General features: G+C 48.8%; 6 protein-coding genes across 6 annotated transcripts; 3 read left to right on the forward strand and 3 right to left on the reverse strand.

The window, feature by feature from the left end:
- Positions 1-1,911: 1,911 nt before the first annotated feature.
- On the forward strand, positions 1,912-3,150 carry MYCFIDRAFT_33397 (uncharacterized protein; the record flags this gene model as incomplete). The annotated part of the gene is made up of 1 exon (XM_007933031.1): positions 1,912-3,150. One exon carries the CDS (start codon positions 1,912-1,914, stop codon positions 3,148-3,150), a length of 1,239 nt encoding a protein of 412 aa, XP_007931222.1.
- Positions 3,151-4,048: 898 nt separating this feature from the next.
- On the reverse strand, positions 4,049-5,742 carry MYCFIDRAFT_200413 (uncharacterized protein; the record flags this gene model as incomplete). The annotated part of the gene is made up of 3 exons (XM_007933588.1): positions 4,049-4,478; positions 4,577-4,599; positions 5,236-5,742. The coding sequence occupies 3 exons, from the start codon at positions 5,740-5,742 to the stop codon at positions 4,049-4,051; spliced, it is 960 nt and encodes a 319-aa protein (XP_007931779.1).
- A 345-nt stretch (positions 5,743-6,087) lies between these two features.
- MYCFIDRAFT_200414 (uncharacterized protein) lies at positions 6,088-7,264 on the forward strand (the record flags this gene model as incomplete). Its single annotated transcript, XM_007933589.1, has 3 exons — positions 6,088-6,308; positions 6,367-6,529; positions 6,731-7,264. The coding sequence occupies 3 exons, from the start codon at positions 6,088-6,090 to the stop codon at positions 7,262-7,264; spliced, it is 918 nt and encodes a 305-aa protein (XP_007931780.1).
- An 833-nt stretch (positions 7,265-8,097) lies between these two features.
- On the reverse strand, positions 8,098-9,237 carry MYCFIDRAFT_158021 (uncharacterized protein; the record flags this gene model as incomplete). The annotated part of the gene is made up of 2 exons (XM_007933590.1): positions 8,098-8,998; positions 9,064-9,237. The coding sequence occupies 2 exons, from the start codon at positions 9,235-9,237 to the stop codon at positions 8,333-8,335; spliced, it is 840 nt and encodes a 279-aa protein (XP_007931781.1). The 3' UTR covers positions 8,098-8,332.
- Positions 9,238-9,938: 701 nt separating this feature from the next.
- MYCFIDRAFT_145173 (uncharacterized protein) lies at positions 9,939-10,727 on the forward strand (the record flags this gene model as incomplete). The annotated part of the gene is made up of 2 exons (XM_007933591.1): positions 9,939-10,241; positions 10,305-10,727. Coding segments are annotated over 2 exons (726 nt in total), but the record flags the coding sequence as incomplete, so codon positions are not given.
- Positions 10,728-15,047: 4,320 nt separating this feature from the next.
- MYCFIDRAFT_209258 (uncharacterized protein) lies at positions 15,048-27,124 on the reverse strand (the record flags this gene model as incomplete). Its single annotated transcript, XM_007933592.1, has 8 exons — positions 15,048-15,077; positions 15,140-15,246; positions 15,281-15,477; positions 15,506-15,530; positions 15,583-16,750; positions 16,784-17,292; positions 17,338-17,351; positions 27,114-27,124. The coding sequence occupies 8 exons, from the start codon at positions 27,122-27,124 to the stop codon at positions 15,048-15,050; spliced, it is 2,061 nt and encodes a 686-aa protein (XP_007931783.1).
- Positions 27,125-27,216: the final 92 nt, after the last annotated feature.

Raw genomic sequence — 27,216 nt, forward strand, 5'->3', positions numbered from 1 at the left:
TCCTAGAGGCGGCGAATCTCGAGAAGATTATCCTTTAGCTATTGTTCTTAACGCAAGGCAGTAAGCCTGTTTTAAGTAGCTTCTTAAAGTCTCGCTACTAGTTAGGGGCTAAAGGCTAGCTAGCTATATCGTCGATTAACAATGTTGTTAAGTATGTCGTTAATAGGCAACTCTAGGTCGTCGCCTAGAACTATAGGTTCTTCGGCAGGCCTAGTAGTAGGTTCTTTAGCAGGTGCTTTAGTAGGCGCTTTAGTAGGTACTTCGGTAGGCACTATGCTACTAGTGTTGTTATTGCTAGCGCTGCTAGCGGCAGCACGGTTATTGTTTCGTAATAAACCGGCTATTATAAGGGGCGACACTAATAATATATTATTAGCCCCTAAGATACGGATATAGCGGAATTAGTAGATATCGGCCTAGTATGCTTAACTTAGTATAATAGGCCGTATAGAAGGCCTTGCTTAATAATTAGTACGGTTGTTTCGATAGAATAGTACGTATAGGTCCCGTTCTTCGGGCGTAATATAGTTAAATCGATAGTTTTCGTAGCTATACCGCTAAAAGCTTAAAATAAGGACTATCTAGCTACTGCCCTTAAAGGGTAGATCGAATACTATATTATATAAGAAGGGTATATTAGCAGGTAGATAGGGTAGTAGTAGGTATAGGTAGTATTCGATAAGGAGCTAGAAGGAGAGAGAGGAAGGCAGGCAAGTTAGCCTATTACTAAGCGCTAAGCCCTGCCTAAGGCATTAAGACCCTAGCTTCACTCGAGCCCGGTTATATGCTAATTACGTGTAACCTCTTTGGTCCTAACAAGCGTGTCTAGTTAGATACGAAGAAAGGGAGGGATATTAGCTAGTAACCGGCCCTATATACCTAGGCTAAGTTTTAAGCCTATATAAGAGGCCTCCTTTTATATTATAGATAGAGCACTAACCTCGTATAGTACATTATTTATATTACACTTCTATAATGCCTATATTGCAGGGCTCTAGTTATTAGCCTAAGCAACCCTCTTATTATCCTATTATACTAAATATAGCTGCCTATATTGCTATAGGTTATGTTACTCTCGGTAGCCTATACTATTACTGCTAGTAGTAGTAGTAGTATTAGTTTCCGTCCTTTACTATCTGTATTTGCGGTACGTAGTCTTCTTATTTAAAGTAGTCTCGTCTATAAATACTAACTTCTCGATAGGCTAATCTTTATACTTCTCGCTCTAAACCGCTCTATTCTTCGTATTACGCTCTAAAGCGATCTTACGCGATGCTTTACGGCTCTATTTTATTACTTCGGTAAGGATACGGTAGATCGTCTTTAGCGATACTATTAAACTAAAGTTGTTATATAGCTCGAGAGCTATTTCTTCGAGGTATATCTCCGGTCGATTAGTTAAGTATTCTTCGAGCTACTAACGCTTACAACTTAGTAGAAACATTAATATTTCTATCGTTTTACTTACCTCTCGTATCTCCGCCGTTATCGCTAGTTACGGACTCGGTTTGCCTCGAATTAGGTAGTAATACTCGCTAAATAAGTTATAATTAATACGCTATCGATATAGCGTCGAAACCGCGACTCCTAACTTCTTATAGATGTCCTAAATACTAAATCTACCCTCGAATAGCTGCTTTACTTTTACCTTAGTCGCTAGCGGTATTTTAGTACTATAACCGTTACGACGCGCCGGCGGCGGCGTACCTTGCGACTTCCTACGTATTACTATTGCTATAGCGATAAGAGACGGACAAACAATACCTTAGAGGGCTCTATACTATTAAAACGGCGACAACACGATATATTCTCAAATAGGCGGTGCGCGGCTCTGCGGAGGCTTGGCATTCTCACGTAACCCGAGAAACCCAGTAGAATACAGCAGCAGCATCCTCCCACTTTCATGCGACAATGTCAACTACGTCGGAAGTCTCCCACTCAGACCTTTCGGGTCTCCCAACTCATGGGACTGCCAAGATTACAAATGTGGAACATTTGGCGTCATACAACTGGATTGAAGCACCGGTCGCTACCATAGCCGTGCCTGGCGGCCCTCCTCTGTGGTCTCCCGCAAAGCATCCGAAACAAGTGAAGAAAGATAGTGGCCATGTGTACATTGCTCAAAACGCAGCTCGCCACCCAGAAAGCCCTATGGAGCCCCTTTTCCGTGCCTTGTTCATCGAGCACCCCGACTTCAACATCCGTGAAACCGATCTCGTGAGCGACCGCAACAACATCCGAAAATTATTGGCGTTTGTGGATCCTGCTACATCGAGAAACAGCCACGAAGCTTTCACGATCCGAGCGGAGTTCGTAGAGGGGACGGTGATTTTCTGTCGTGAGGAAGCTAAGGTTCAAGAATTCATTGGACCGAACGAGTTCAGAGGCTTTGGACACGAGTTTGAGAAATCTTATACTAAGCCTTCGGTTTCTGAGAGCACAGGTCACCACAGGATCATATCGTACGGCTTTTGTGATCTTCGCTTTCTGATTAGGTACGAGACGGACGGCTACGTGGACGACCGCGGTGCACCAGCCGACAAGGATCAGGAAGGCGACATGACTGATCTGTTGCGTTCTCTGTCTCTCAACGAGGATCGTCCACATGGTGCAGGTGGTGCAGCTTCTTCGAAGCTGACCATCTGGAAGACCGGGATCAAAGTGCCGCTTACCTCTACGCTCGAGATTAAGACTCGTGTAGCACACAAATCGCTCTCCATAGACGAAGTCGCTCCACAGCTGTGGGTCTCTCAAACGCCGAAGCTGGTGCGAGCTTATCACAACAAGGGCGTCTTTGATCCGCCCAGAGTGGAAGATGTGACAGCACTAGTGAAACAATGGGAGGGGAGAAAGGGAGAAGCACTGCAGAAGCTGGGTGCCTTGATACACAAAATCATCGAAGTATTGAAGGAATACTCTTCTGCCACAATCAGGTTTGTTCCGGACGACAGAAAACTGATCATCAGTCGGGAAGAGACAAGAAATCTGTTGCCAAGGGATCTTTACTGTGAGTGGGCTAACACAATGCCCAGTGACTCGAAGCAACACAATGCTGGTGAACCTTGTGCAACGGGAGCTACTGTAAGTGGTGTTGTCCCGTGTGGGAACATTTGTGCTGAGATACACAGGAATCAGTCGGAAAGAACATAGCATCTGTGTCTTCTAAGACGGAAACTCAGGTGGGAAACGATGCATCCTTTGCAGCATAAGTTTTCCTACTTAATGGCGTTTGTGAAGAGCGTACTGCCAGCCAAAGCAAGACATGATTCCAATTCCCCTGTTTGATGTGGCGCTGAAGGGGGTTACATGCATCCGGTTATCGACAATATTTCCACCTTCTCAAAATCCATGTCAGCTTGTTCCAGCAGCTTGTACCTACCTATGCGTTCTTCAAGGCAGACGTTCTGGAAGGTCAATTTCTGGACGACGTTATTCTAGATATGAAAGCGAGAAAGCAGGAACTGGAGTTGGGAGACCAGGGCGACGAAAGACTGGCGCGAGACTCGGCATTCCGCCTTGTATACTACATCCTGATAGGAGAATTTTTGTGCGCAAAAGCTTGCGAAGGAGACATACTAGCACTCAACGCTATGAATCGCAAATTAGTCCTTCGAAAAGATCCCACCTATACCGGTTCGTACGATGCCATCGGTCAAGGGGTGCTAGTGAACGGATATCGATTTCAGAAATCTTTGGGGAGAATTGCGAAGCTGAACGGGGAATATGAAGATATCCAAAACTCTGATCGATGCTCGCGATATCCTTCTCGCGTATGCCTTATCACTACGCGCTGTGCTGGAAACTCAGGTCCCCCTTCGCGCATGCCCAAGTTTCTCCTTTTCTCGCTGACTCCTGCTGCACCAATTTCTTCCCGCGCCTATCAATTGCCTGAACACTTATTGACGCTCCCTGTCATTTCTGGGCTCCATCGGCATCACCATCACACGAAATGGTTATCAGGGACCACTTCGCCGCTGTTGAACTTACATCCAAGGTATCTGAATCACTTGGTAACCTTCCAAGACCCCCAGAAACCATAGAAACCAGTTTACGTGAGAAGTGCACCGATGCCCTTAGCTCTTCTATCAAATAGGGCCATGAGCAGCAAGAGCTGCTTGTGGACGGGCTCGTCTGAGTGCTTAGGCGAGCCGGTAGGGGTGAAGGTGCGGATGATGTCGTCGCGTGTCGTATCGTGTTCGAGTTGCATACACACAGGAAGACCGGGGACAGAAAGACCGGGGAGTGTCTCCATGTCGGTTATGATCCAGATTCCGTGCTCGAAGGTGCACTTCATTAGAGGGATGCGGTCGCTGGTTCGAACTACCTGCAGCTTGGTGATGTGATCGACATCTTCTCCACTGAAATGAACAGCGGCAATGTCACTGAATCGAGCCGGGAAACAGGTGACGACAAAGTTCGTGGTCGACCAGTAGCTTCGGTATGCGTTGCTATAGAAGCCTTTGGCCTCAAATGACTGCCTGCAAGTCGCGCGTGAATGCCAAGCCTTCACATGCAGGGACTCGCAGCTCCTGCCTCCACATCAGCAGTCTTAGAGGCGCGGGGCTACCTCACATACGGCTCTTTTCGCAGTGTAGCGAGCTACTGCAACGACAACAGTAGTCAAATTTCGGTAACAGAGGCCGTAAAACGACGACAAATCGGAAGTGACGCGCATGCAGATTCAATCTGATACCTAGTTTGCTCGGCGACAGAGTACTAGTCTTTTGATGAAACCATGTCGAGCGAATCACTGCATTCCGCAACTTTCATCCACATCACCAAGCTTCCTTCCTATCTCCCAGCGCCGTCTCCATGAAGGCACCATCTCATATCGCAAAGCTCAACTCCATGTCTACTCTCCACTGCCATTGATGTCGATTTGTTCCTCGAAACAGTGCCACACCAGCCGCCCTATAGCCTTTCGTTTGCTCGAGGGTTGGAGTTTTGATTACTATCAGCAGAAGTTAGTAAATGCGTCGCTATGGGAAATGTGATAGTTGCAAACATACTGTCTGGATCTGTGAATCATTCCTCGCGACCTCGACGACCCCAGATAGGCAGAGCACTGATTTCAACCTCATTGTACCACCTCCTGCACTGGCGCAAGTGCCAGATCACGCAAGCAAGCTGCAGATAGGGCGGAATTCGGTGGCTTTTGAAAAGGCGAGAATAATTTGGATACTTCGTCCCTTCTGTCTGGTAGATCTCGATGTGGACTGTGCCCCTATAACTGACTTGAATAGCCAGAGCTGCCCCCGGGCAAGTGACGCTGCGCCAGGTCCCATTTCGAAGGACCCAGCGGTCGAAGATATGCTGTCCGTGTCTGTAATGATAATCTCTGCAGACGGAGATCTTGCGGATTTGATTGACGTCTCTTGCGCAAAACGTGACAAGCTCGACTTTGTCTATGGCGTTGGGGTAATCTTCATCGTCCGACTTCTCCTGCTCCTCCTCCTGGTCAAGATACCTGTCGTGCCGCGGCTTCGGCGGCTCTTCACATTCAACGTAGAACTCAGTATCCTGCCAGTAACTCCGAAACGCGTCAATGTAGTATCCTCGAGTCTCCTCGTAAATCTGACGGCAGGTGGACAGGATCGATTTCTCCGGTGGCCTGGCCTCGAACAGTTCTACTTTCTCCTCAACATTATGGTCTGAAGCGAAGGTGAGCTCATAGATCTCGTTGCGAAGCTCAGCTGGAATCTTGTCGAGAAATGGGCACGGCGCTGCTGCAGCAGGCGACATCGCGTGCGGCATTTGCTCTGCAGCTGTGGTGGCTAAGTGGAAGACTGCGCCAACGAGATCTGATGCCGCTATTTCAGTTTGAAGTTTTCCGTCTGGCGCCATTTCGTGAATTTTCGTGTCCGAGGGTTTGTGTCGATGTCGAGTTGCAAGTCGGACTGCCAAGAAGTAAGTTGCTCGAGTGCGGCTTCTTTGCCAAGCTTTCACATGCAGGGAGCCGCAGCTCTTGCCTGCATAATATCGTTTGCTCACCGGTCAACTCCAAAACGACCATGTATTCATCAGCAAACATCACCAACATAGGATCTCCACCCTCACTAAAACATCCACCCACCACTCTCGCCCAAAATGCCAATCCTCCCTCGCTTCGCGCACCTCGACCCCAGCGCGCCTCTCCCAGAAGGCCAAGCTTGGGCGGTTATGATCAGACCCATCGCCGCGACCGAGAACTCAGAAGCTGAAGTAGAGTTCTACAAACTTCCAGTATCATTATCTCACCACGCCTGGACGACAAGCGAGATTTCTAAGAGAGTCGGCTTCCCTCTTCAACTGGCGCAATGGCAGCATCGGTAAGGTGGCTTCAGATCAAGTACTCTTGGAACAACTCTGCTAATGAAGAGGCGGCAGAGAAACGTCCCTTCCAAACCCGGCGATCGCGAAAACTCTCTTCTTCGAAATAACGCAGGAGGAAAGCTTTGGGAGCTGTGCCCCTGCCGCGAAGGATTGGACGGGTGATGTAGTCGCCATCCGAGCTGATGAGAAAGAGTTGCCGGAGGAGCATGTCAAAGCGGTACGTTCTTTTTCCTTTTTCAACAGGAGAGGAGAGGAGACTCAGCTTGAGTAATACCTTACCTCGATCTCGAACAAATCGCCACCCTTACCACCCTTTCATAAAAATCAACTAAAACAGTCCAATATCCTCACCATCCATACCCACCATTCATACCCCCCAACATCCTCCGTCCCTCAAGCTAAGTTCCTTCCCATCTAGCTCCTCTCCTACATCTCCAACATCATATCCCCCCTCCTCGAACCCATCCCGGAACTCCGCTCCCTCCTCGCCTACGAAGGCGACACAAATGCCGAAACCCACGAAGCACTGGCAGACCGCGTCGAAGCCCTGACAGAAAAAGTCCTAAGAAAACTCTCCCCTCCAGTCTTTCATGCCTATTTCGAGCAATATCGAGCTTATCACGCCGCGAACGAAGAGGGACCAAAGAGTGCTGACCTTACTGAAGAGACTTCTACCAACAAAGACGGCGAACCAGAGAGTTCTGACCTTACTGAAGCCGCGACCGAAGAGGATCTCCGCTGGCTCGACCTCCCATCCCCCGTCCAGATTTCAGTAGGCGCAGATCACAAGATTCCAGTGCCGTGTAGTGTTTGTGATGGGGTTGAGGGGAAGATGATGAGGTGTGGGAAGTGTAAGAGTAAGGATGTATGGTATTGTGGGAAGGGGTGTCAGAGGGAGGATTGGAAGGGGGGACATAAGGATGTTTGCGGGAGGGAGGAGGAGGAGGAGTAGAGGGACACTGGGGTGGGAGAGGGGAGGGGATGATGAGGGTGCGGAGAATGAAGGGAGTGGGGTGAGGAGTGTGGGGGAGGATAGCTACGAGGGAGATGGTGAAGCGAGAACGGATAGGAAGGATTGGGAGGTAATATATCGGGAGGGTTGCTGTGGGTAGGTGTAGAGGATAGAGGGTATTGCGGGGGATGAGGTCGAATCGCCCGTTGTGATCGCATGGGCGTTGAGGATGCAAGGCCGCGAGATCATGGCCTCAGATACATACGACCGAGCTGCTATCGAGGCAGTCTGCTAAACAGCTTTGCCATCTTCGGATAATTCGGAGTTCCAAGTCCAGTAACAGGATCGCTAAAAAGCTCAATGTCAACAAACCACAATACGATCAAGTCATTGCTTCACTGGGGTAGGAAACGTGGCGTGCACTCGCAACTTCCGCATTGAGCTTTGGTGACAGCTGATAGATATAGCCATCTCTGACGGTGGCGCCCTTCCACCTCTTCCATTGCTTGTGAAGTCCAGTCTCAAGCACACCAAGATGGTGTCGTGGAAGCCTCAGGTTATCAGTCGTGTGCGCTCGTGCTCCCAATTGCTAGCAGCTACAGAGCTACCGCAAACGCCATCGGAATCGGTTCTTCCAATCAAAATGAATTATTGATGTTGCGGAACACCAGAGCGTATCGGAATTCGAATGCTACAACAATGCAGGTCCTGTGACTATGAGTACGAGTACGTGTTCTGAGTGCATCTCAGTGAGCAACAAAGAAAGTCCTCGCCGCAACTCGACGTGGAAATTTACTCCTGGTTCCGAATCTGGTAGGAAGTGCCAGAGGGGGCTTCTTTCGTGACATGTTCATTGAATACAGCCTAGAACTGATCCGATCTATGCTAACACTGCACCCAGGACTGTTGACCGGTAGTCTTGAGATCTTCGGCCATCTCCTCGAGCGCGCCACCTCAAGCAGGCAGCGATCAGCCTTGGGCCAAGCTCACCGTATCTTACATGGCATGCTCATCCTCAACAGGACGCTATTTGCCGTACTTCCTTGCCTCTGATTCACGTCTGCTCGCTCATGCCGTCGCTTGTGTGTCCACATCCATCTTCTCACCAATGCCAGCCTCGCCATCGCCAATGTCCTGCACCGTCACATACTTGCTGATCTCCTCTTTCGTGATGATCTTCTCGTTGAGCACAGCAGTAGTGCCCCGTGGGAACTTGTAATCTCTCTGCTTCCTCTCTCTGGTGTTGGGCGTCTTGTAATTCCTCATCAACGTCGTCTTCTCTTGTGTAATCACACACACATCCACGTTGCTTCCAGATCCCAGGTCATTCCAGATACCAGCCTCAATCGCGTCCGCACAAAGCTTCACTGCTTCATCCTTGGTCAAGTTACCCTTCCAGCTGGTCTCGAAAACGCTCATGGCGGCCAGCGAGCCTGAGCCCATGGTCACGTATGGAAGCTTGTCTGTGCTTCCGTGCGCGTGGACTGTGAAGAGATGGCTCCCTGTAGGATCACAGCCCGCTACGACCAGATATGCGCCGATGTGTCCCTGGTATCGGAAGAGGTGCTGCTTGAGCATGGTCATGACAGTCACGACGCGTGGTTTTCGGCCGGTCGAGAGCGAATGTAGTTCGAGGTTGGAGGACATGAGGGCTGTGGTGAATTCGGTGTCTGCTGCAGTTCCGGCGCCTGCACACCAGATCTGAGGGGCGATGTAGTGAAGCTTCTCGCAGTTCTGGGGCGGAACGTTAGCATATGGTGGAGCGCTCTTGTATGGGAGTTGTCGGTTGGCGCGCATACCTTGTCAGCTACTATGGGGCCGCTAGTAGCTCTGGTATCTGCTGCGATGACAACACCGCCATCGTAAAGGCAGCCGACGATGGTGGTACCGGTGGATGTGGCCTTGGGGAGTGGAACACCAGCGGCGTGCAGGGCGACATTTCTGTTGTGGTTGCTGAAGTCGAAGCCCGGCATGTTGGATCAAAGTTTCGCGTATGTTGGTCTCGAGGGATTGTATTGCGCGCAGAGGGGTGAGAGATGTTGGTGCAGCTGGTTCGATGTTTGGTGGATGGTCAGTTCGCTTCAGGCTGCTGAGACGTCGGAGTCGGAGCTTGTGAGCCCACTGCCGATGCGAGAAGTTGCGGTACAGAAATGCAGTGCTGGACAGTGGAGGGAAGCTCTCGACAATATCAGGTATCTTTGCTATGGACAATGTAGCAATTTCTATGGCATATCACAGCAACGACACACCTCTCCAGTCAAGCACCTGTCGGGAGTGTCCGATCTGATAGAACTGCTCGATACCTCTTCGTCGGTGACTACACATTCTGCCCCGCAGTCACGTCGAGATGTGAGCTCGGACGCGCGATCACGTTCTGAGACGTGTGTTTAGCTCGGCGACTTTGCGATCAAGTGAAGTACTTTCTGCCTCTTGTACTCGCCAACTTGCTGGAGCACATTCGCCCAAGCGCATCCACACCGAACCCATCCACCGACTCGGACTGTCCACCACCAGTTTGCCGCCTGTGCAAGTCCGCTCATTGAACGAGTCGCTCCGCAACAGCACCACGGCGCAACCATCTTCCCCAGCAACGCCAAAACACGATCGCCAACATCACCCCGACCGCGAGCATCACACAGGAAGTCCGAAAGCATCATACCAAGTTGATGGCAAGATGAACTTTGGCGACAGCGGCAGCAATGCCAGGCCTGGTCATGGTCTGCCACAAATCGAGACCAACGACATTGCTCTGGCCGACATTAGTCTGCAGAAAGGTGGAAATCCATTGAAGCTAACAGCGCCCTGGGAGACACAGCCACCGGTGCATGCTTCGTTGCTGAGTATCGCAAGTGCGAAGGGAATTCTAGCAGTGGCTGGGCCATCGTCGTTGGTCATCGCAAACACTGAGTCGCTTCGGAGGCAAGCAATTCCCAAGAGACTGGAGAAAGGCGAGGAGCGCCTAATCAGAGAGAATGGAGTGCCACTGGAGGGCAAGGCGTATGCAGTGCGCGAAGACGAGCCATTTCCTATACCAGTCAAGGCACATCTGATCATCGATACGCCTCGCTTGTCGCATGTCGCATTCAGCGCAGATGAGAGCTGTCTGGTCATCGTCTCTGATCAAGGAGGAGGTCTGGCTGTATATGACACCAATGCGCTCGTCAGCGGCAATAAGGAGCCCGCCTTCTCTATCGGCACAAACGGTGTGAGCGTGCGACATCTTCTGCCTAATCCCAACCCGGATGAGGCGAGCGCACATCTCTTTGCCATCGTCTTGACGAATGGCCAGCTTCTGCTTGCAGATCTCAAAGCACGAAATCTGCGCAAAGGTCAGAGCAGCGAAGCATTTCACGACAATGTCTTTAGCGCATGCTGGTCGAAATTGGGCAAGCAAATCATTGCCGGCAAAGGAGACGGCAGCTGTGCTCAGATCGACCCACAAGGCGTTCTAAAAGACTCGATAAGTGTCGCGCCCCAACTGGCAGAGATGAAAGAGGCAGACTACCAGGAAGCACTAAACATGCCTGTCTCGACAATACACTGGCTCGAAACGAATAAATTCCTGATCATCTACTCTCCAGTCTACGGCCAGCAGGACCCAGATGCCATACCTCCTATGAACGATTCCGTCTACTTCCTCGCCGAGCGGACAAAAGGCGGACCGACTACTTTCCACAAATTTGAAGAAGACCCTTGCCCGCCTTTTGGACTGGAGAGGCTGCCTGCGAATCACTTTCTATCGCGACTTACGGATTGGGAGCCGAATGTTGCCGACATGATCATCGTATCTTCTACAGCTTCACTCGAAGTCGGCCTTCTCGGGCATGGCCAGTTCGTTGATGCCAGCGACGACGCAGGAAATGGGAAGAACTGGAAGAAGGCTGATCCTTTTGCTGGCATTATGATCAAAGATGATGTTCGACGCGCAGCTCTACCAACGAGCTACGTGGACGATGGTGCGGATACTTCTTCCATCGGCACAGCTATCGACTACGGCACGAAAATTCTTGCATCAAGACCGATACCCACCGAAAGCGACACCATCGAGAACTCGCCGCATCCAGTACCTTGCTTTTGCTTGCTGAATACTGATGGTCTGCTGTATATGTGGTGGATAATATACCCGGATAGCATCCGGCAAAACAAGGCTCACCCCAGGATCGTACACAAGAGCGGCCCTTTCACCACCTACAATGATCTCGCGACCAAATACAATCGACCTCTTGACGACAACGCTCAAGAAATCGCCCCAGAAATAGTTGAACCTTCTTCTGGCGAGTCTATTAGCCGAAACTCATCACCTCCAACACGAATACCTCAACCAACGTTCGGCCAAGGGCTGTCAGGTCAGCGACCCGCGACACCCACGACATCAGCATTGCAGTCTTCTGCAATGACATCGCAAACCCCCGCAAAGCCTCTCTTTGGCGGCGCCTCTGTTCTTGGTGGCAACAAGTCCTCTCCTTGGGGTGGGCCATCAGCAACTCCTGACGCCTCTGCTTTTGGGAAGCCTGCTTTTGGACAGCCGTCTGCAGTTGGAGGGTCTGGTTTTGCACAAGCAGGTCAGAAGGGCGGAATTGGATTTGGCCAGGTTGGTGGTCTTGGTCAAAACAACAAATCACCATGGGCGACCGGTGGTCAGTCTCCAGCTCCGTCGCCTTTCGGGGCCGCTGCAAAGCCAAATCCATTCGCGAATGCCGGTCAAACTCCAGCAAGTCCGTTTTCAAGCGCAGGACAGAATAAAGCAAGTCCATTTGCCGCTGCTGGACAGACGCCGGCGAGTTCTTTCGCTAGTGCAGGCAAAACTGCACCATCGCCGTTCGCGAGCACAGTGCAGAGTAGCTCTTCGCCTTTCGGTAGTGCGGGACAGTCCAGTGAGTCTCCCTTTGCATCAGCTGGCCAGACAGTAGGAGACACGAGTGCATTCGGGGGCAGCTCATTCGGAAAGCCATCGTTCTCAAATGAGACATCGACAGGATCAACGGCTACACTGGGATCGACCGGAACTTTTGGGGCACCATCTACGCCAGTAGGCAGCTCTTTCAATAGCAAGCCGGCTTGGTCGAAAGAGTCTACGATGGGTGACGCGAACGGGACGCAGTCATCAGGCTGCCTGCCAAGCCTTTCACAACTCGATCTCAGATCCACTTTCCAAGGAGATGGTACGGCTCATGACGACCTTCCTAAGCCGAAAAACCCTGGAGGTGACTGGTTCGGCTCGCTGGGCAATACCTTAGGCAACGACGAGAACAAGGAACCGGAGATCAAGCAGGAGCCTGGCACGGAAAAGCAATCCTCGCTCAAGGACTTTCCGCCTGCCTTTCCCGAGCCGAAGAGTTCTGGAATCCTTGCCCAAAGCAAGGGACTCGCTAGTATGCCCGTTCCATCTGGCCTTTTTGGTAAGAAGGAAGAGACCGACACGCCAACGGATGCGCCCCTACCGCCTGATCCCAAGACCTTCGATTACAAGAAGAAGCAAGCCGAGATGGCGTCTATATTCGACAAGCCTAAACGCGAGACGCCTGCGGCGTCAGCGGACGCTCCACTGCCTCCCGACCCTTCAACTTTCGACTACAAGAAGAAATTGGCTGAGATGCAAGCCCCACCCACTGCTGCCAAGCCCAATCCTTTCGCACAACGAAAGGATGTGCCCATAGCAGGCAGCCCGCCACAGGATATAACCCACAGTCAGACTTTCTCGCCTGCTGCTTCAGAAGCAGGGCCTTCAGAGGATTCAGGAAGTGAGAATTGGGATGATGATGCTGAGAGTGAAGATGCTGAAGGCGAAGAGGAGGATGAAGAAGAGGAGGATGAAGAAGAGGAGGATGAAGAAGAGGAGGATGAAGAAGAGGAGGATGAAGAAGAGGAGGATGAAGAAGAGGAGGACGAAGAGGAAGGCGAAGAGGAGGAAGGTGACGATGAAGACACTGCCGACGATGACGATAGCGAGGAGAATGAGGTGCCATACGAGCCACAAAATGCAGCGGCGCTGGAGGCATTCCTCAAGCGAACATCACCTGCCGATCCCAAATCGCCAGAAGCGAAAAAGCCGGACGCGAAATCAACGACGCCGAAAGCGCAGAGCTATACTCCAGCAGGCTTTCCTAAAGGCCCCGTTTTGGCACCTTCAAGCCAGCGTAAGACCGAGCAGAGTCCACGATCGCCATCACCACAACGCCAACCTGCTCAGCAGCGAACAGTCACTAGTCCGTTCCCAAAGGCGGCACCAAAGGGCGAGATGAACTTTCCGCCTCAAATCAAGACGACCTCCGTACCTCCTGGCAAGCCTATCGAAAGAGAGAAGACTCCTGTAGCGCCTCCAAAACCGAGAGCGCCAACCGCTGGCGAGCTTGCCGATGAGCAAGATGCCCGTGTGAAGGCTCTCTTAGCCCAGCCAATTGAGCCGAGTAAGGAGATGCCGCTATTCCACACGCACCAGGACTATACCGGAGCAGTTGAGACGCAAGGCATTGGAGGGCAAATAGAAAAGGTCTTCCGAGATGTTAACAGCATGATCGATGTCGTCGGACTCAACGCACGTTCGCTCAACACATTCATCACCGGGCACGAGAGATTACGAAAAGCTGGCCAACGCTCACGAGAAGATTTGGAAGACCCCGATGCTTGGACACTAGCTGAGATTGCGGAGCTGGGTATGGTCATGGACCAGATCGAGAAGCAGCTTGAAGCAGGCAAGCTCGACAATGTCCGCGGCACCATCGAACTCTTGGTCAAGGAGCAGTCAGAAGCGATCAAACTCAAAGCCAGGACTACAGAAATGCGCAAGCAGATCCTGTCACACACCGATCCAGCCCGACGGGCAGAACACGATGCCGCACCACTCGATGCCGAGACAGCGGTACAACAATCAGAACTCCGCCGCAAACTTCGAGACGTCTACCAACTTCTCTCAGACGTTGAGCAGAAGATGTCACTCCTCCGCGCCGATCTCGCATCGCTTTCTACAACAGCCGCAGCGAATGGCAAGCCCGTTCCCACAATGGAAAGCGTCGAACGAACAATTCTCAAAATGACGGCAATGGTCGAGAAGGCTTCTGGAGATGTCGATCTTCTCGAATCACAAATCCGACGCTTACCAAACGGTCTCGCTTCGTTACGAAACGGCGGTCTCGGCGAAGATTACGAAGATGCACTTGTCGGAAGTCTCGTCTCCAGTAAACTCCTCACTGATAGTCCGAGTCGTAAACGCACGCCACAGAAGTATCCCCGTATGGCTGCTGATGGAAGTGCGTTGGGCATGTCGGGTTTGTTTGGGAGCAGGTTTCAGACGCCGCCTAGTGCTTCGGTGAGGGCTTCGCCTGATGCGAGAAGTAGTGTGCTCGCGTTAAGACAGAGCACTGCCAGTCTCAGTGGAAGTGTGAGGAAGAAGACTATGGCTGATGTTACCGACGAAGAGATTGAGGCTTATTATGCGCGACTTGCGAGGCGGAGGGATGTTCTTGGGGCGCTTAGGAGGGGGGTTGAGAAGCAAGGACCGAGAGAGGTTAGTGTTGAGTGAAACTTTAGAGGGATGGAGATTGGTTTATGAGCATAGCGCGAGAGGGAAAGATCATGCATTGGATGTTGTGTAGTAAGAAGGAAGAACGTGGCATTTATCATGAGAAGCATGTTGAGTGCTCGAGCTCATGTTCGCATCACCATCACCATCCCTTCCCAAGCCACTGGCAAGACATCTGCGCACGAATGAATATGCCCCTCATCACTAGCGACTCGAGGTAGGCAAGGCCGTTGAAATCATGCAAACATAAGCTAGCGGCGGTTGTTACCGGCCAATGAGGGTCAGGTAAGTGAACTTCACATGTCAACGCTACTATCAACCCCACTACTATAGAAGAAAGAGAAAATGCCCCTCACCTTTAGCGACTCGAGGTAGGCAAGACCGTTGGAATCATGCAAACATAAGCTAGCGGCGGTTGTTACCGGCCAATCAAGACCGGGTAAGTGAACTTCATATATTAACGCTGCCGTCAGCCCCACTACTACATGTACTATCACTGTTAGAAAAAGCCCAAGCCCAATGCTGCACGCCAGGCTGAGCAAGGCACTTGACGCAAGATCGCAGAATCGTGCAGAATGAACGGCAGAGAGGGACGAATTCGATAGGAGCTGTGATATAAGATCTAGAGAGCTTCACCGCAGTTCCAGAATTGTACTTGATGGAGCCAAGGTGAAAACACACGGCTAGGCCTGCTCTGGTCGTGCTTCGAAACGAGCGTTGACGCATTCTGTTGAGATGAGCTGGCAGCTAATTCACTTGATGCGCTTGCGATCTATATTCTAATCCCCCAATCCATAACTCTTGACGCGACTCCAATAAAAAGCCTTGTCATTTCTGAGCGTGAAAGCACCCCAATCGTCAGTCAGCTTATTGTGGCTCCAGAAGCCTTTCCACGCAAGCTTATTGTTTCTAGCTCCCTTGCCAGCGTTTGCCAGTGCGAGATGCATCTTGTAGTTGTATTTTGGTACAACGCCTTCCGTTTCCACATAGACATCACCTTCCGCCTCATCTTCGCCGGTGACGGCATCTGGGACTGAAGAGTGTGGTCCTGACAGTCTCCATCGTCCGCGTAGAGCATCGCGCATGACGGCTTGTGGGAGCATGGAGCCTTGAGGGTGACGGTCGTGTATATGTTCGCGAGTCAGGTAGTGGACGACATCTGCCGGCTCGGAGGTGGTGAGGAGGGAAATGCAGGATCCGTCGCGGAAGAAGCGTAGGTAGCGGAAGTAGGTGACTACGTGGACGGGAGCACCCCAAGTTAAGGTATTGGTGCTGTTCGCTCCTGCTCGAGTGTAGTTGACTGTGCTGATGTAGCAGCCGTTGAAGCGGATTCGAGGTCGTGAGCGGAACATGACACGCCAAGATGACTGATACTGGCTGTGGAGAAGCTCTTCCGTCAAAGCAGCGTAGGCAATTGCCTTCTCCTCTGGGGTCGGTGGCAAGGCGGATGCGCTCTCTGGATCTTCTTCGTCCTTCTCGCCCAGATAGTGTGCGATTTGGTGATTCGCATCGAGTGGGAAGCCATCCACGTCTACAGCATAGTCATAGTGCATCGCGGGGAAGCCATACGGTGAATCCATGGCGACACGCTTCCAGATAGACTGCTCCGTAAGCACAAGGTAAGCTAGACGCTTGCACACTAAGGCAAGCTTCATGAATTGAGCGACATCTGTGATGGCCAGCTCAGAAAGCACATGGGTCAAGATCTCCTCAGGCAGTTCAGCAATAGGGCATTTCTCAGGCGGAGACAGGTCAGTGGGCGGCTCAGGAGGTTTAATGCTGAGCTGCGAAAACTCATCGACAAGCTGTTTCACGGTTGCCGGTAGTGCCTCCTCGCCCGAGCGTAGGGAGTGATGGTCGGTCCGGGGCAGTGTGGCGGATGCATTCGTGTTCGTTGCTTTGGACTTCTTGAAGACAGAAGGAGGAAAGTATTTGCGCTTGTAGGACTCATGAACGCCGTCATCGAGCTATCACCTACCTCAGCATACAGTATCTCACACACAAGGCAGGGGTATCAGACGCACTTTGAACGCTTTGCGATAGTGTCTCAGGCTTTCACCAAGCTGCCCTTGTGTTTCCTTTTCTACTGCTTTTTCATAATGCTCGAGAGCCGAACTTGGTTCCCTGTAGGCATCTCTATCGTGATCTTGCCCTGCTATACCAAGCTTCAACTGCTCTTCTTTATCTGGCAGGTCGTGATATGCTTTGGGCGCGACTTCCTCATTAAAATCGTCTTTCCGACGCGCAGTTGATGAGCCAGCCGCGTTCTGTACAGGATACGGCAGCGTTGTCGTGGTATCGTGCTCGCGAGCTTTCTTGGACGTTCCTCCTGCTGTCTTGTTCCTAGTCGAGACCTCTTCTCGCCACTTCTGTCGGAATGCCTCCAGCTCGGCCTCGTTCTCAGGGGCAGTCATGCTTGGAGTTCTGTCGTCTACACTCATCGTGAACGAGATCTGATAGGGAGAATGGGCGATGATGATAGTCGGTTTGTTTATCAATAATATGACAACTCAACAAAAGTTGGGGCCCCTTTAGGCTTAGTGCGGCTCAAAACGGGCAAACGGCGGCCTCTAATTGGTGGACGCGAGGAACGTTAATACCTTAGCGATTCGGAAGGGCGCAGACGTCGCAGTGTATACCGCGACGAGCTATAACTTCGATAGCAGTCTCGAAAAGGGCGTCTTCGTCGTATATACCTTATCCGGCGGTATTTGCTCGAAGCGGTATACTCGATCGCGCTAGTAGCCCTACGGGAAGCGTAATTTAGTACGTACAACCGGTACCGAGGCCCTACTATCGCGAGCTCCGCTATCGGGGTCTTATAAATGCGACACTATCGACCCTCTTAGTCGCTATCGTAGCTCTATCGACCTCTACGGCCTTCGAGAAGCTATACGAAATTGTAGTATCCTTCGCTCGCGAGTCCTAAGGAAGGCGCGCGTCGCGTATACGACTATAGTAGCCGTATATAACGCGCCTACGTCCGGAGATATAACGACTTTAGTAGGCGCGCGGTTATTAATTGCTACTATAATAACCTAATATCGCGATCGACTATTATAAACTCTACTAGAACCGACCTCGATCTAACTTCCCTAGCCGCTAGGTACTTATTCGCGTCGTACCGGCATAGATCTAACGAGGGCCCGCTACTAACTACCTATCGTAGTCTCTCGAGGCCTACCGTAATACTCGCGAAGACGTACGCTTAAGATTAAGGTCTTAAAGGGTCCGAGGTATAGAAAGCTATAGTAAGTAGTACGATAGCGGTTATACCCCGATATAGCGGCTAATAATTCTAGTACGAGGAGGTTTATAGTACTCGGTAGGAATTACCGTAAGAGTCGGTAGTTTTCTTTACGAAGATATAGTAAGACTCGCTACTACTTAGCCCGCTATAGAGGATTCTCGATCTACGGCGGTTCGGCTTATTTCCTTCGTTTAGTATCGTCCCTCGGAAGCTAAACCTTAGGTAGATATTCGAATCGTAGCTAGTAGAAGGATCGACTATCGCGAAGCCTCTTAAGGTGTTTTATATCGCTACTAGCCTTTTCTATAACGACGTCGCCGATAAGGCGGCTATAAAGGTCCTCGAGATCTAGTATTAATTCGATATAATATCCGGCTATAGCATTAGCGTCGCCTTACTCTCGGAGAGTGCTACTCGCGATTAGGAACGGACGGTATAGCTCCCGGCCCTATTTAGCGATAAGTACGCTAAGATAACCTACTTCTTAGACTATTTCCGGCTCCTCCGTAACGGTATAGGCTTCGACTAGGTAGCGATACAGAGTTGTCTCTTAACTATATACGGCGCTCCCGTCCGGCGAAAGCCTTTATTATTATTATTCGGTCTCGCCCCGCTAGAGGAGTGTCGTAGCGAGTCGAGCGTTATAATAAACTAAGGCGTAGGCAATCGTCGTACCGAGCGTAAGGGAGAATATAGTATTTAGGGAGGTTGCGGAAGGAAATCTACGATAATCTTAGTGCATTTGTTGTAATTTTTAGCGTGCTATCTGCTTAACGGACATCTTTTTATATCCCTCGATACGATATAAATTTATAGCTCTAGAAGATATATCTTACCGGATTATACCGCTAGAGGTAGACGACGCGCTCCTTCGCCTTAACTTAAGTCCTTAACGACTTCGTTTGTATTAATACCTCCCTAGCGACGATACCGACGTTATAGTAGTAGGATCTAAGCTAGAGTAGTAAGCGTAAGGTCGAGTGTTCGTCGTCGTGTCGCGAGAGGCCGTTATTATTATCGCGGGTCGCTTTATATCGTCGCTTTATATCGTCGCTTTATATCGTCGCTTTACATCTATTAGCTAGTATAGGCTTAGCGCGCGGCGACGGTTACGTATACAAATAGTAATGTTACGGCGTTGCGCGTCGTCTAAATATTACTACTATAATAACTAATATAGTAACTACTTCTACGTAGCTATATCTACCTCCTTCTAGTTGTCGATATTACTAGTAGCGACCTCGATAAAGGCGCCCCTCCTATACGGTCTTAGCTGCTATAGCCCTCCCTAATAGTAAGTCTCTAGCGTATTAGTCGCTATACGCTACTTTCGCTAATATCGAGCTATAGAGATAGACGTTCTACGTAGTATACCGTAGCGAGCCTTTTAATATTAGGAATTGAATCGCGCTATAGCCGAGATTAAGTACTTCCGCGCTTCTATACGACTTCGCTAACTGCTCGCTATAGGCCGGGCCCCGGTGTATTAAGAAGCGCTATAAGATATATATAAGCTAGTTACTAAGGAGGTATTACGCCGCGTACGCGAGAACCGTAATATAGATAAGAATAACGGCTTCTCTCCTAAACCTCCGCACTACGGCGTTATAGATTACCGGCCGTCTAGGCATATATCGAGATTAGTATCTCTAGTTATAAATAAGATCTACTAGCGGACGGAGTTTCGGGACGAAGAATGTATAGTATATATTCTCGTATATCGTCTAGTATATAGTAGTAGAAAGCTAACTCCTATAGATCTCTATATCTAAGTAGTCGTAAGATAAGTACCTAGACGGTAACCTTAACGTTATTACTACTTAGGTGTAACGGGAAGAGCAAATAGAAGGGTCTATCGTCTACGTTAATCTATATACGAATGCTAATAGGCTCGACGAACTCGACGAGTTCGAGCCGAGACTATACCTCTAAAAGTCTAACTCGCTGTTTCCTCGGCATTGTCGCTAGGTATATCCGTCGCGCACCCTAAGAATATAGCGCTTTTACTAACCGGTTCTAGATCGAATTCGCGCAGATAAAGCTTGCTACTATATAGCCGTTCGGTATAGATCGCTTCGTCGTCGTTCCTCTATACGCGTATCCTACTATAACGAGCCGAACGGATAGTACCTTCGTATAGAGGGTCCTAGTTAGGTACGACCTACGGTTGTTAGAGGAAATCTGTCTTCCTAGCGCTATCGATGCTTTACTATAATATAACTAACCCTTCGACTTCCCGCGAAACGATAGCTATATTAAATACTACGACTTCTTCGACGTAGAGGCGGGAAGGGACTTCGATATAAAAAGGAGGCTATAATTAGTATAGAATGCGGCTAATTTCGGTTATACTTAAATCGATATAGACGACGCGATAGTAATCCTCGATATAGGGCGTAGGAATAGAGAGTTTTATCGTCTAGAGATATATATAGGAACAGGAGAGTAGTACGTTTCCTTAGGACTGCTATAAGCATAGTGCTCGCGCTCTAGAGACAGACGCTATCGTAACTTAGAAAGAAGGCGGAGGAGCCTAAGTACGGTATCGTAGGTAGAGCAATCTATCTCCTTTAGTCTATAAACTTTCCGTACTTATTGTCGTCTCTAGGCCGTAATTTGCCCTTACGCGACGTCTTCGATAGCGTAGCGGCGCGTAGGGTACATTTAAAGCTATATCTCGTTCTTGCTACGCGTAACGACAATACGCTCTCTAAATAGACAGCGGTACCGGACAAGTTAGAGGCCCTAGATAGACCGACACGTTTAGTTTTAGTCTCTATCTCGTCTTAGTATAGATAAGAAAGCACGTACCTTAGAAGGCTAGGGGTTTTTTTTTATATATATAAAGTTCTAGTATCCCTAAAACACGCGGGCGCTCCCGCTTAACGCGGTAGCTCCCGGATACGGGGAAAATTATATATAGGAACTCTAGAATTCGCGGCTATAGCCGGCCGCCTTACGCGAGCGTAAAAGGATAGCTAATAGAGGATTCGAACCTCTAATACTAAAAGTTATACCCTCGCTAGTCGCTACCCCGTGTCTCTATAAGGACTACGAGCGAATAACTCTTACTATCTAGAACCGATCTCATTAGCTAGAGGGTTATAGAATATAGATAATTGTATAGATTAAAAAAAAAAAGATATAGCTAATAAGGGAATTAAACCCCCTATCCGGACGATCTAGCAGATCGTAGATCGCCTTACACTAATTTTACTATACCCTTAAAGGTGCGGTCGGCTAATATATTCGAGCGAATATAGTTCGGTATCTCGCTAACTAGGGCTAGCTTTAAATAACTAGCGAGGGTATAACCTTTAGGACTACCTAATTAGCTAGAGGTCTCTATTTACGTAGCGGCTATAAGCGTCCCCGCTCGCTTAGCTCCGGTTACGTATTGTAAAGCCGCTCCTATCCGACCTCGCCTTTCTTCGCTATAGGAGTACGTATAGTATCGGAAGAGAGTAAATAGAGGATTAGCGGAGACGACGCGAGGAGCGGGCGAGGTTTAGGAGAGGGACTCCCTTTTCGCCGTTAGGATAGCGCGGATCGATACGTCTTACTAGCATTTCGCAACGACGAAAGCGTAGGTAGTAAATAGAGGACCGGCGGAGACGACGTAAGGAGCGGACGAGGTTTAGGAGAGGGACTCCCTTTTCGCCGTTAGGATAGCGCGGATCGATACGTCTTACTAGTATTTCGCGACGCCGAAAGAGTAGGGAGTAAATAGAGGATTAGCGGCGTACGCGGTCGGTATAACTTTCGTAGCGGTAGCGAGTATAGGAGAGGAGAGTAAAACATATAGTTAGACATAGGCGACGGTAAGGGTAGGACTATTTTTATTTTATTTCTACCGATTTAGGTACTACCGGAATCGCGATATCTTTAGATACGGCCGTTAATTACCTCTAAACTCTAGCTCGTTAATAGCTTTTAGGTATGCGTCGCTAACTCCCTACTTCTATAATATCTTAGGTTGCTAGTCCGTATATCTAAAGCTAGCCTTATTCTACGCCTTCTCTAATATCTAGGGCCGATACTTGTTCTCCCTATCTTGTACGGAGCGGAACGCAATATTATATTAGAGGCCTCGAGTACCTTCTACTAGAAAATAGAATAGGCGGGCCTATTTACTAGGCAGGGTTAGATTAGTGCCGGGTCCGCTAGTCGAGATATAGCTTAGCTACCTCGGGTCGAAGGTATAGAATAGCTATACCTTACCTACTAATTCGAAGGAAGGCGACCGCGGGTCGAGGATAGGGTATACGAGAAGCGGGAGAGGGTATTCGGCGAGGGGGTAGTCTTCTACGGCGATAGTCCGGAAACGGAGCTCGCCCTAATATACCTATCCGAGCCTATAGAGGTTAGTACGAGATCAAAAATAGGCAATCCTTCCCGACGGGCTAACTTACGAATCTCTTTAGGGCCGGAATCTTACTATCCGCCTCTAAGAAGTCGTAACGATCGAAGGGGTAGGGAGAGCTATCGTTCTTCGGCTAAAAGGTAAGCTCGACTGCGCCGCCGTCTACTATTTCGTACTAGTACGTCTAGTTACTATTAGCTCTAGTTTCGACGTCTATACGCGGCGCTAACACTTATAAACTTAGTATCTAGTTTCGCGTTTATCCTTCTATTAACCGCTATTACGATCTCGTTAGCATATATATCGTAGTAGCGGTTATCGCGGTACGCTATATCCGGTTGCCGGCCTATTCTACGGTTCTCCCTTAGGCGATCGAAGATAGGGCTAGTCTCCGGCTTAACGCCGTTATTCTCGTTATAAAGCGACTTAGCGGCGAAGTTTAGCTTCTACTACTAAATAGCTATAAAATCGACGTTCTCCTAGTCCGCTATCGCGCGCGTTCTAATCGCTAATATAATAGTGTCGGCGAAGGAAATCGAGGGGGAAATAGTCGTACTAGACTACGCGAAGTATATAGAAGGGCGGCGGTCGATAGAATAACGGTTAATATCCGTATCGCGCTCTAAGTTCGTATTAACAATCGCGTTAATATATTACTTCTAGATCGCGTTACGTATACAAACAAATAGGCAGCTACGTATACGCGGCGCGTATATTACTTCGAGATATACTTAGGACTAGGGGGTTTCGAAATGAAGGTCTTTAGAATTGCGCGATACTACCCGAACGAATATCGCTCTTTAAGAGCGCCGAGTACGGGAAATCAAGCCGAAGAACATACTATCCGAGCTAGCGCACACGTGCTATATCGCTAATCTAGGCCTTTAATACCGAAATTGCCCTCCTAGAATATATAGTCTTAACCGGCGCTTAGTCTATATGTTTAACCGCGATCTACCTTCCTTTAGGCGTAGCAGGTACCGTTATAGCTTCTTTACCTTCTTCTATATTAAAATCCTCTATATCCGCCGCCTACAACACTGTCTCTAGATATACCGGACTATCGTTTAGCGAGCTAATGTCTTAGACGCTTAAAGGCGAGTTATAGGCGTCCTCGCCTAATACCTCTAATCGGCTGTTACTAACACTACTAGCTCTAGTAGGATCTAGTTTTCTAAATAGCCCCTAGCTATATACGCATCTCTCTTTAATAATCGGCGACTAGAGGATAGTACTCCCGGTAGGACCCGTATAGAGCAATCTACTTAACGCCTAAGGAATCTAGTAGCTATCCTACTAGTCTCCTAACTTTAGGCGCTCTATAGGGTGCCTATAGCCTTTCCGCGTCGAGAAATTGCGAGATCGATACTACGTAAGATTAGATTACGCCGGTAAACGTAGAGCTTTCTTAGGATCGGTTAAAGAGGCGCCTATCTACCGAGTACTCTCGCTCTCTCTCTCCCCTCTATACGAACTACTCTATACGAACCTACTATTCGTACTTAGTCCTCCTCCGTAATCTCGGCCGGCGAGTATCCTACTACTCTCGCAAACTATATACCCTAGATTTAATTAACTAGTTAGGGATAATTTGTCTAAACTAGATCTCGAGGGCTCGTATAGGAGTAGCATTCCGGGTAACCTTTATTTAATCTATATACTCCGCTAATACTACCTTAGGATCTAGGAATCTTCTAATCTACGGATTCTAATAATCTAACTAGCTCTGTTAAAGGAACTTCCTAGTATTAATTTCCGAATTATTACGATTCGTAAGCAAGCACTAATCGTATAGGCCCTCCTAACTAGGGTCTCCGCTATCGATTCTTCGCGATTCGTCCTCCCTAGATCTTAGACTTCTTTCGTAATATCGAACATCTAGCTATTCTATCTATAAATAACTTAGGACTAGTAAGCATTAGAGGTAGGTAGGCTAATAACCGCGGTCCCTCCTAACCGAGATCCCTAATATCGACTCTTTACAATTCGTATACCTTATACCGCTCTAGGATCCTAATTTCCGAGGCGTACCTTAACGCTTATATTATCGACGATCTCTACGAGAAAACAACGGCTCGCTCTTAGAATTGTCCCTATCTCCGAGAGGTAGTATATAAGAACGCCTCGATATCGTCGGTCTACTAATAGTACGTCGTAATTACCTCGCTTTTCGTACGAAAGGCCGCGATTCTTCGAACTCTATAGTACGGCGTACTCGCTTAGCTCTTCCTTACGTAAAATGTCTTCTCTATCTACTCTATTTTCTTCTAGATCTAAGCGCCCGATACTTACGCTACTAGATATAGAGAGCGCGAAGAAAGGCAAGAAGCGAGCGATACCTAGCTCTTTTGTACCGCCCGACTTTACGATTAACCTAATATCGGACGATAGTCTATCTAAGTTACGGCGTTCGCGACGATAGCCGAAGCCGAAGCGGAGATCTAGTTCCCTATTACTAGTTAAAATGTCGACGGGGATAAACGTCGTATAAGACGATAATCCGTTCTAAACGATATCGTATAGAGATAAAGAGACGAAGTATAGAGCGGGTATCTCCCAATCTTCCGCTAGGCTATCGTTTCCGTATAACCGTATTCCCGTTACCGGTCCCGCTCCTAGACTAGTAGTCGAACTACGTTAATACAAATTCTGTTAGATCGTTAAACTAGTGTCTAACTTCTAGAGGAAGAACGGACGATTCTATAGGGTCTATACTCTAGTAGTATATTAGCGCGTAGGTTAGTATTCGAGCGATAACATTCCCTAACTTTAATAGAAAGCCTAACTTTCTACCCGTAGCAACTACGATTCTACTACTATATATCTATAGTTAGTATACGACGACGCATCTACCGGACTATTACCTAGGTTACGTCGAGCAAGTCCTGTCGTTAACGATACGTTAGAGGCGTTAGGGACGACGCGCGACCTCCCTAGCGTATTATCGCTATATACGCAAGGTGTTTTATCTAAAACGCTATCCGATCGTTTCCCCTTTCTTATATCTTTATCTACTAAGCGTCCCTATACTCCGCCTACGTACGAGTTATATACTATCGACCCGTTACGTCTAATACTATCTCCTTTGTCGCATTCGGCGTAGAGTTTACCTACCGTTACAATTCCGAGCGTTAGTCGCAGGTCCGATTCTATATCTATATTAGCAAGCGGCGCTTCTAGTATCTATACTCTACTAAGTCCGATAGGTCGCGACTATAACTAGGACGATTAGTCTGTCTTGCCTAGAGACACCGTTATATAGGACGCTAAGAGGCAAGGTCCGACGCTACCGGATATAGAGGTTCCTAATAAATACGGTCTAGACGCTTTCGATAATTACTACGACTTCGGCGACCTTCTCGATCCTTCTAGACCGATAGACATTGAATTCACGGAGCCTTCCTATAACGCTAACTCTACGAGTTTAATTAAGAATAGTAGCTCTATCGCGCCTAGAGCTCCGTCGCTAGGGCCTATCTAACCGCTACTTCTACCGAGCCTTCCTTTTACCCCTAGAGCAATACCGACGGACACTACTACTATCCCTACTAGTAGGGCTAGAGCTAGCGGTTCTAGTCCTTAGGTGCGAGCTAGTTAGCCTTCTCTAGGGCGGATATCTTTTAAACGTCTAAACGATTATAATACCCTCCCTATAGCGGTCGCCGAGGCGTACCGTAGCCTAGGTCGATCGTAGGCTACTAACGCCGACCTCTTACGCCCGGAGAGGTCTACTCTTCCTAAGGCGCATATCTCGATACTATACGAGGCAGTAATACTTAATATTAGCGATATAGTATATACCTACTAATACTATTAAGCTAAGTATTAGATCCGTAAAGCATCGAACGTCCGAGTAGATAGTAAACCGTCTTCTTCTACGGACAAGAACGGTATAGTATTTATAATATGTTGCGGTAGCAGCGCGGTAAAAGGTATGTTTCCGATCCCTAAACTACCTCCGTTGCTACGGCGACTACTTACTATAGATCTATCTAAGGATATAGAAGTAAGAACGTTCTAGGAGAACATTCGAGCCTATAATTGCCGCCTCGCAATAACTTCGTTTATAGCTAAGCGTAATATACGGGTGTTAGGGTATAGTTCGTTCTAGATCTATAGGGAAGCGTATTATTTAGGCGGCGGTCTCTTCGCTCCGACGGAAGATCCCTAATACGCGTAGCTATACTTTTACGACCCTATATATACTACTAAGAGGCATATATAGAAATCCGGCGATCGTAGATATACTAGCCGGAACTAGAAATCTATACTATCGCTATAGCTAGACTACGGCACTATAATCGCGTTATATAAGATAATTACGTAATATAACGCGCTATATTACAAGTTCGTCGCGGCTCGGGAAATGTTTATATCCTCCTAAGGACCTAGGCGCCTCGTTCTTAAGGCTATAGACCTTAGTTTAGTCTACGAAGGTATATAGGACGCGCGTCGATATAATAAGCCGGTCGTAAACGAAGTAGCCGCCCTCTATCCGGATTACGATCCGGAAGCTATTAGCGGAATAAGGGATTTTGTAGTAGCAGAGCGGTTAAGTACGGGAGAGGTATCTACTACTCTATATCGTATAAATCGCTACTATCTATACTACTTCCCTATATATTACGTCCTCCTCTAGGCGGCTAGAACTCCTAGGTTTTCGTAGGAGAACTAGTTTCGTACGCGTAGCAGGAGGCACGTTACGCTTAGGGATTACTTTAGGTACATTTTGCACTATCGACTGAACTAATTTCCTACTATCTTCTACGGTCGCCGACTCCTATAATAATTATACGTCGACGCATATACCGTAGTAGACT

Source organism: Pseudocercospora fijiensis (assembly GCF_000340215.1).
Source record: "Pseudocercospora fijiensis CIRAD86 unplaced genomic scaffold MYCFIscaffold_10, whole genome shotgun sequence".
Taxonomy (NCBI): Eukaryota; Fungi; Ascomycota; class Dothideomycetes; order Mycosphaerellales; family Mycosphaerellaceae; genus Pseudocercospora; species Pseudocercospora fijiensis.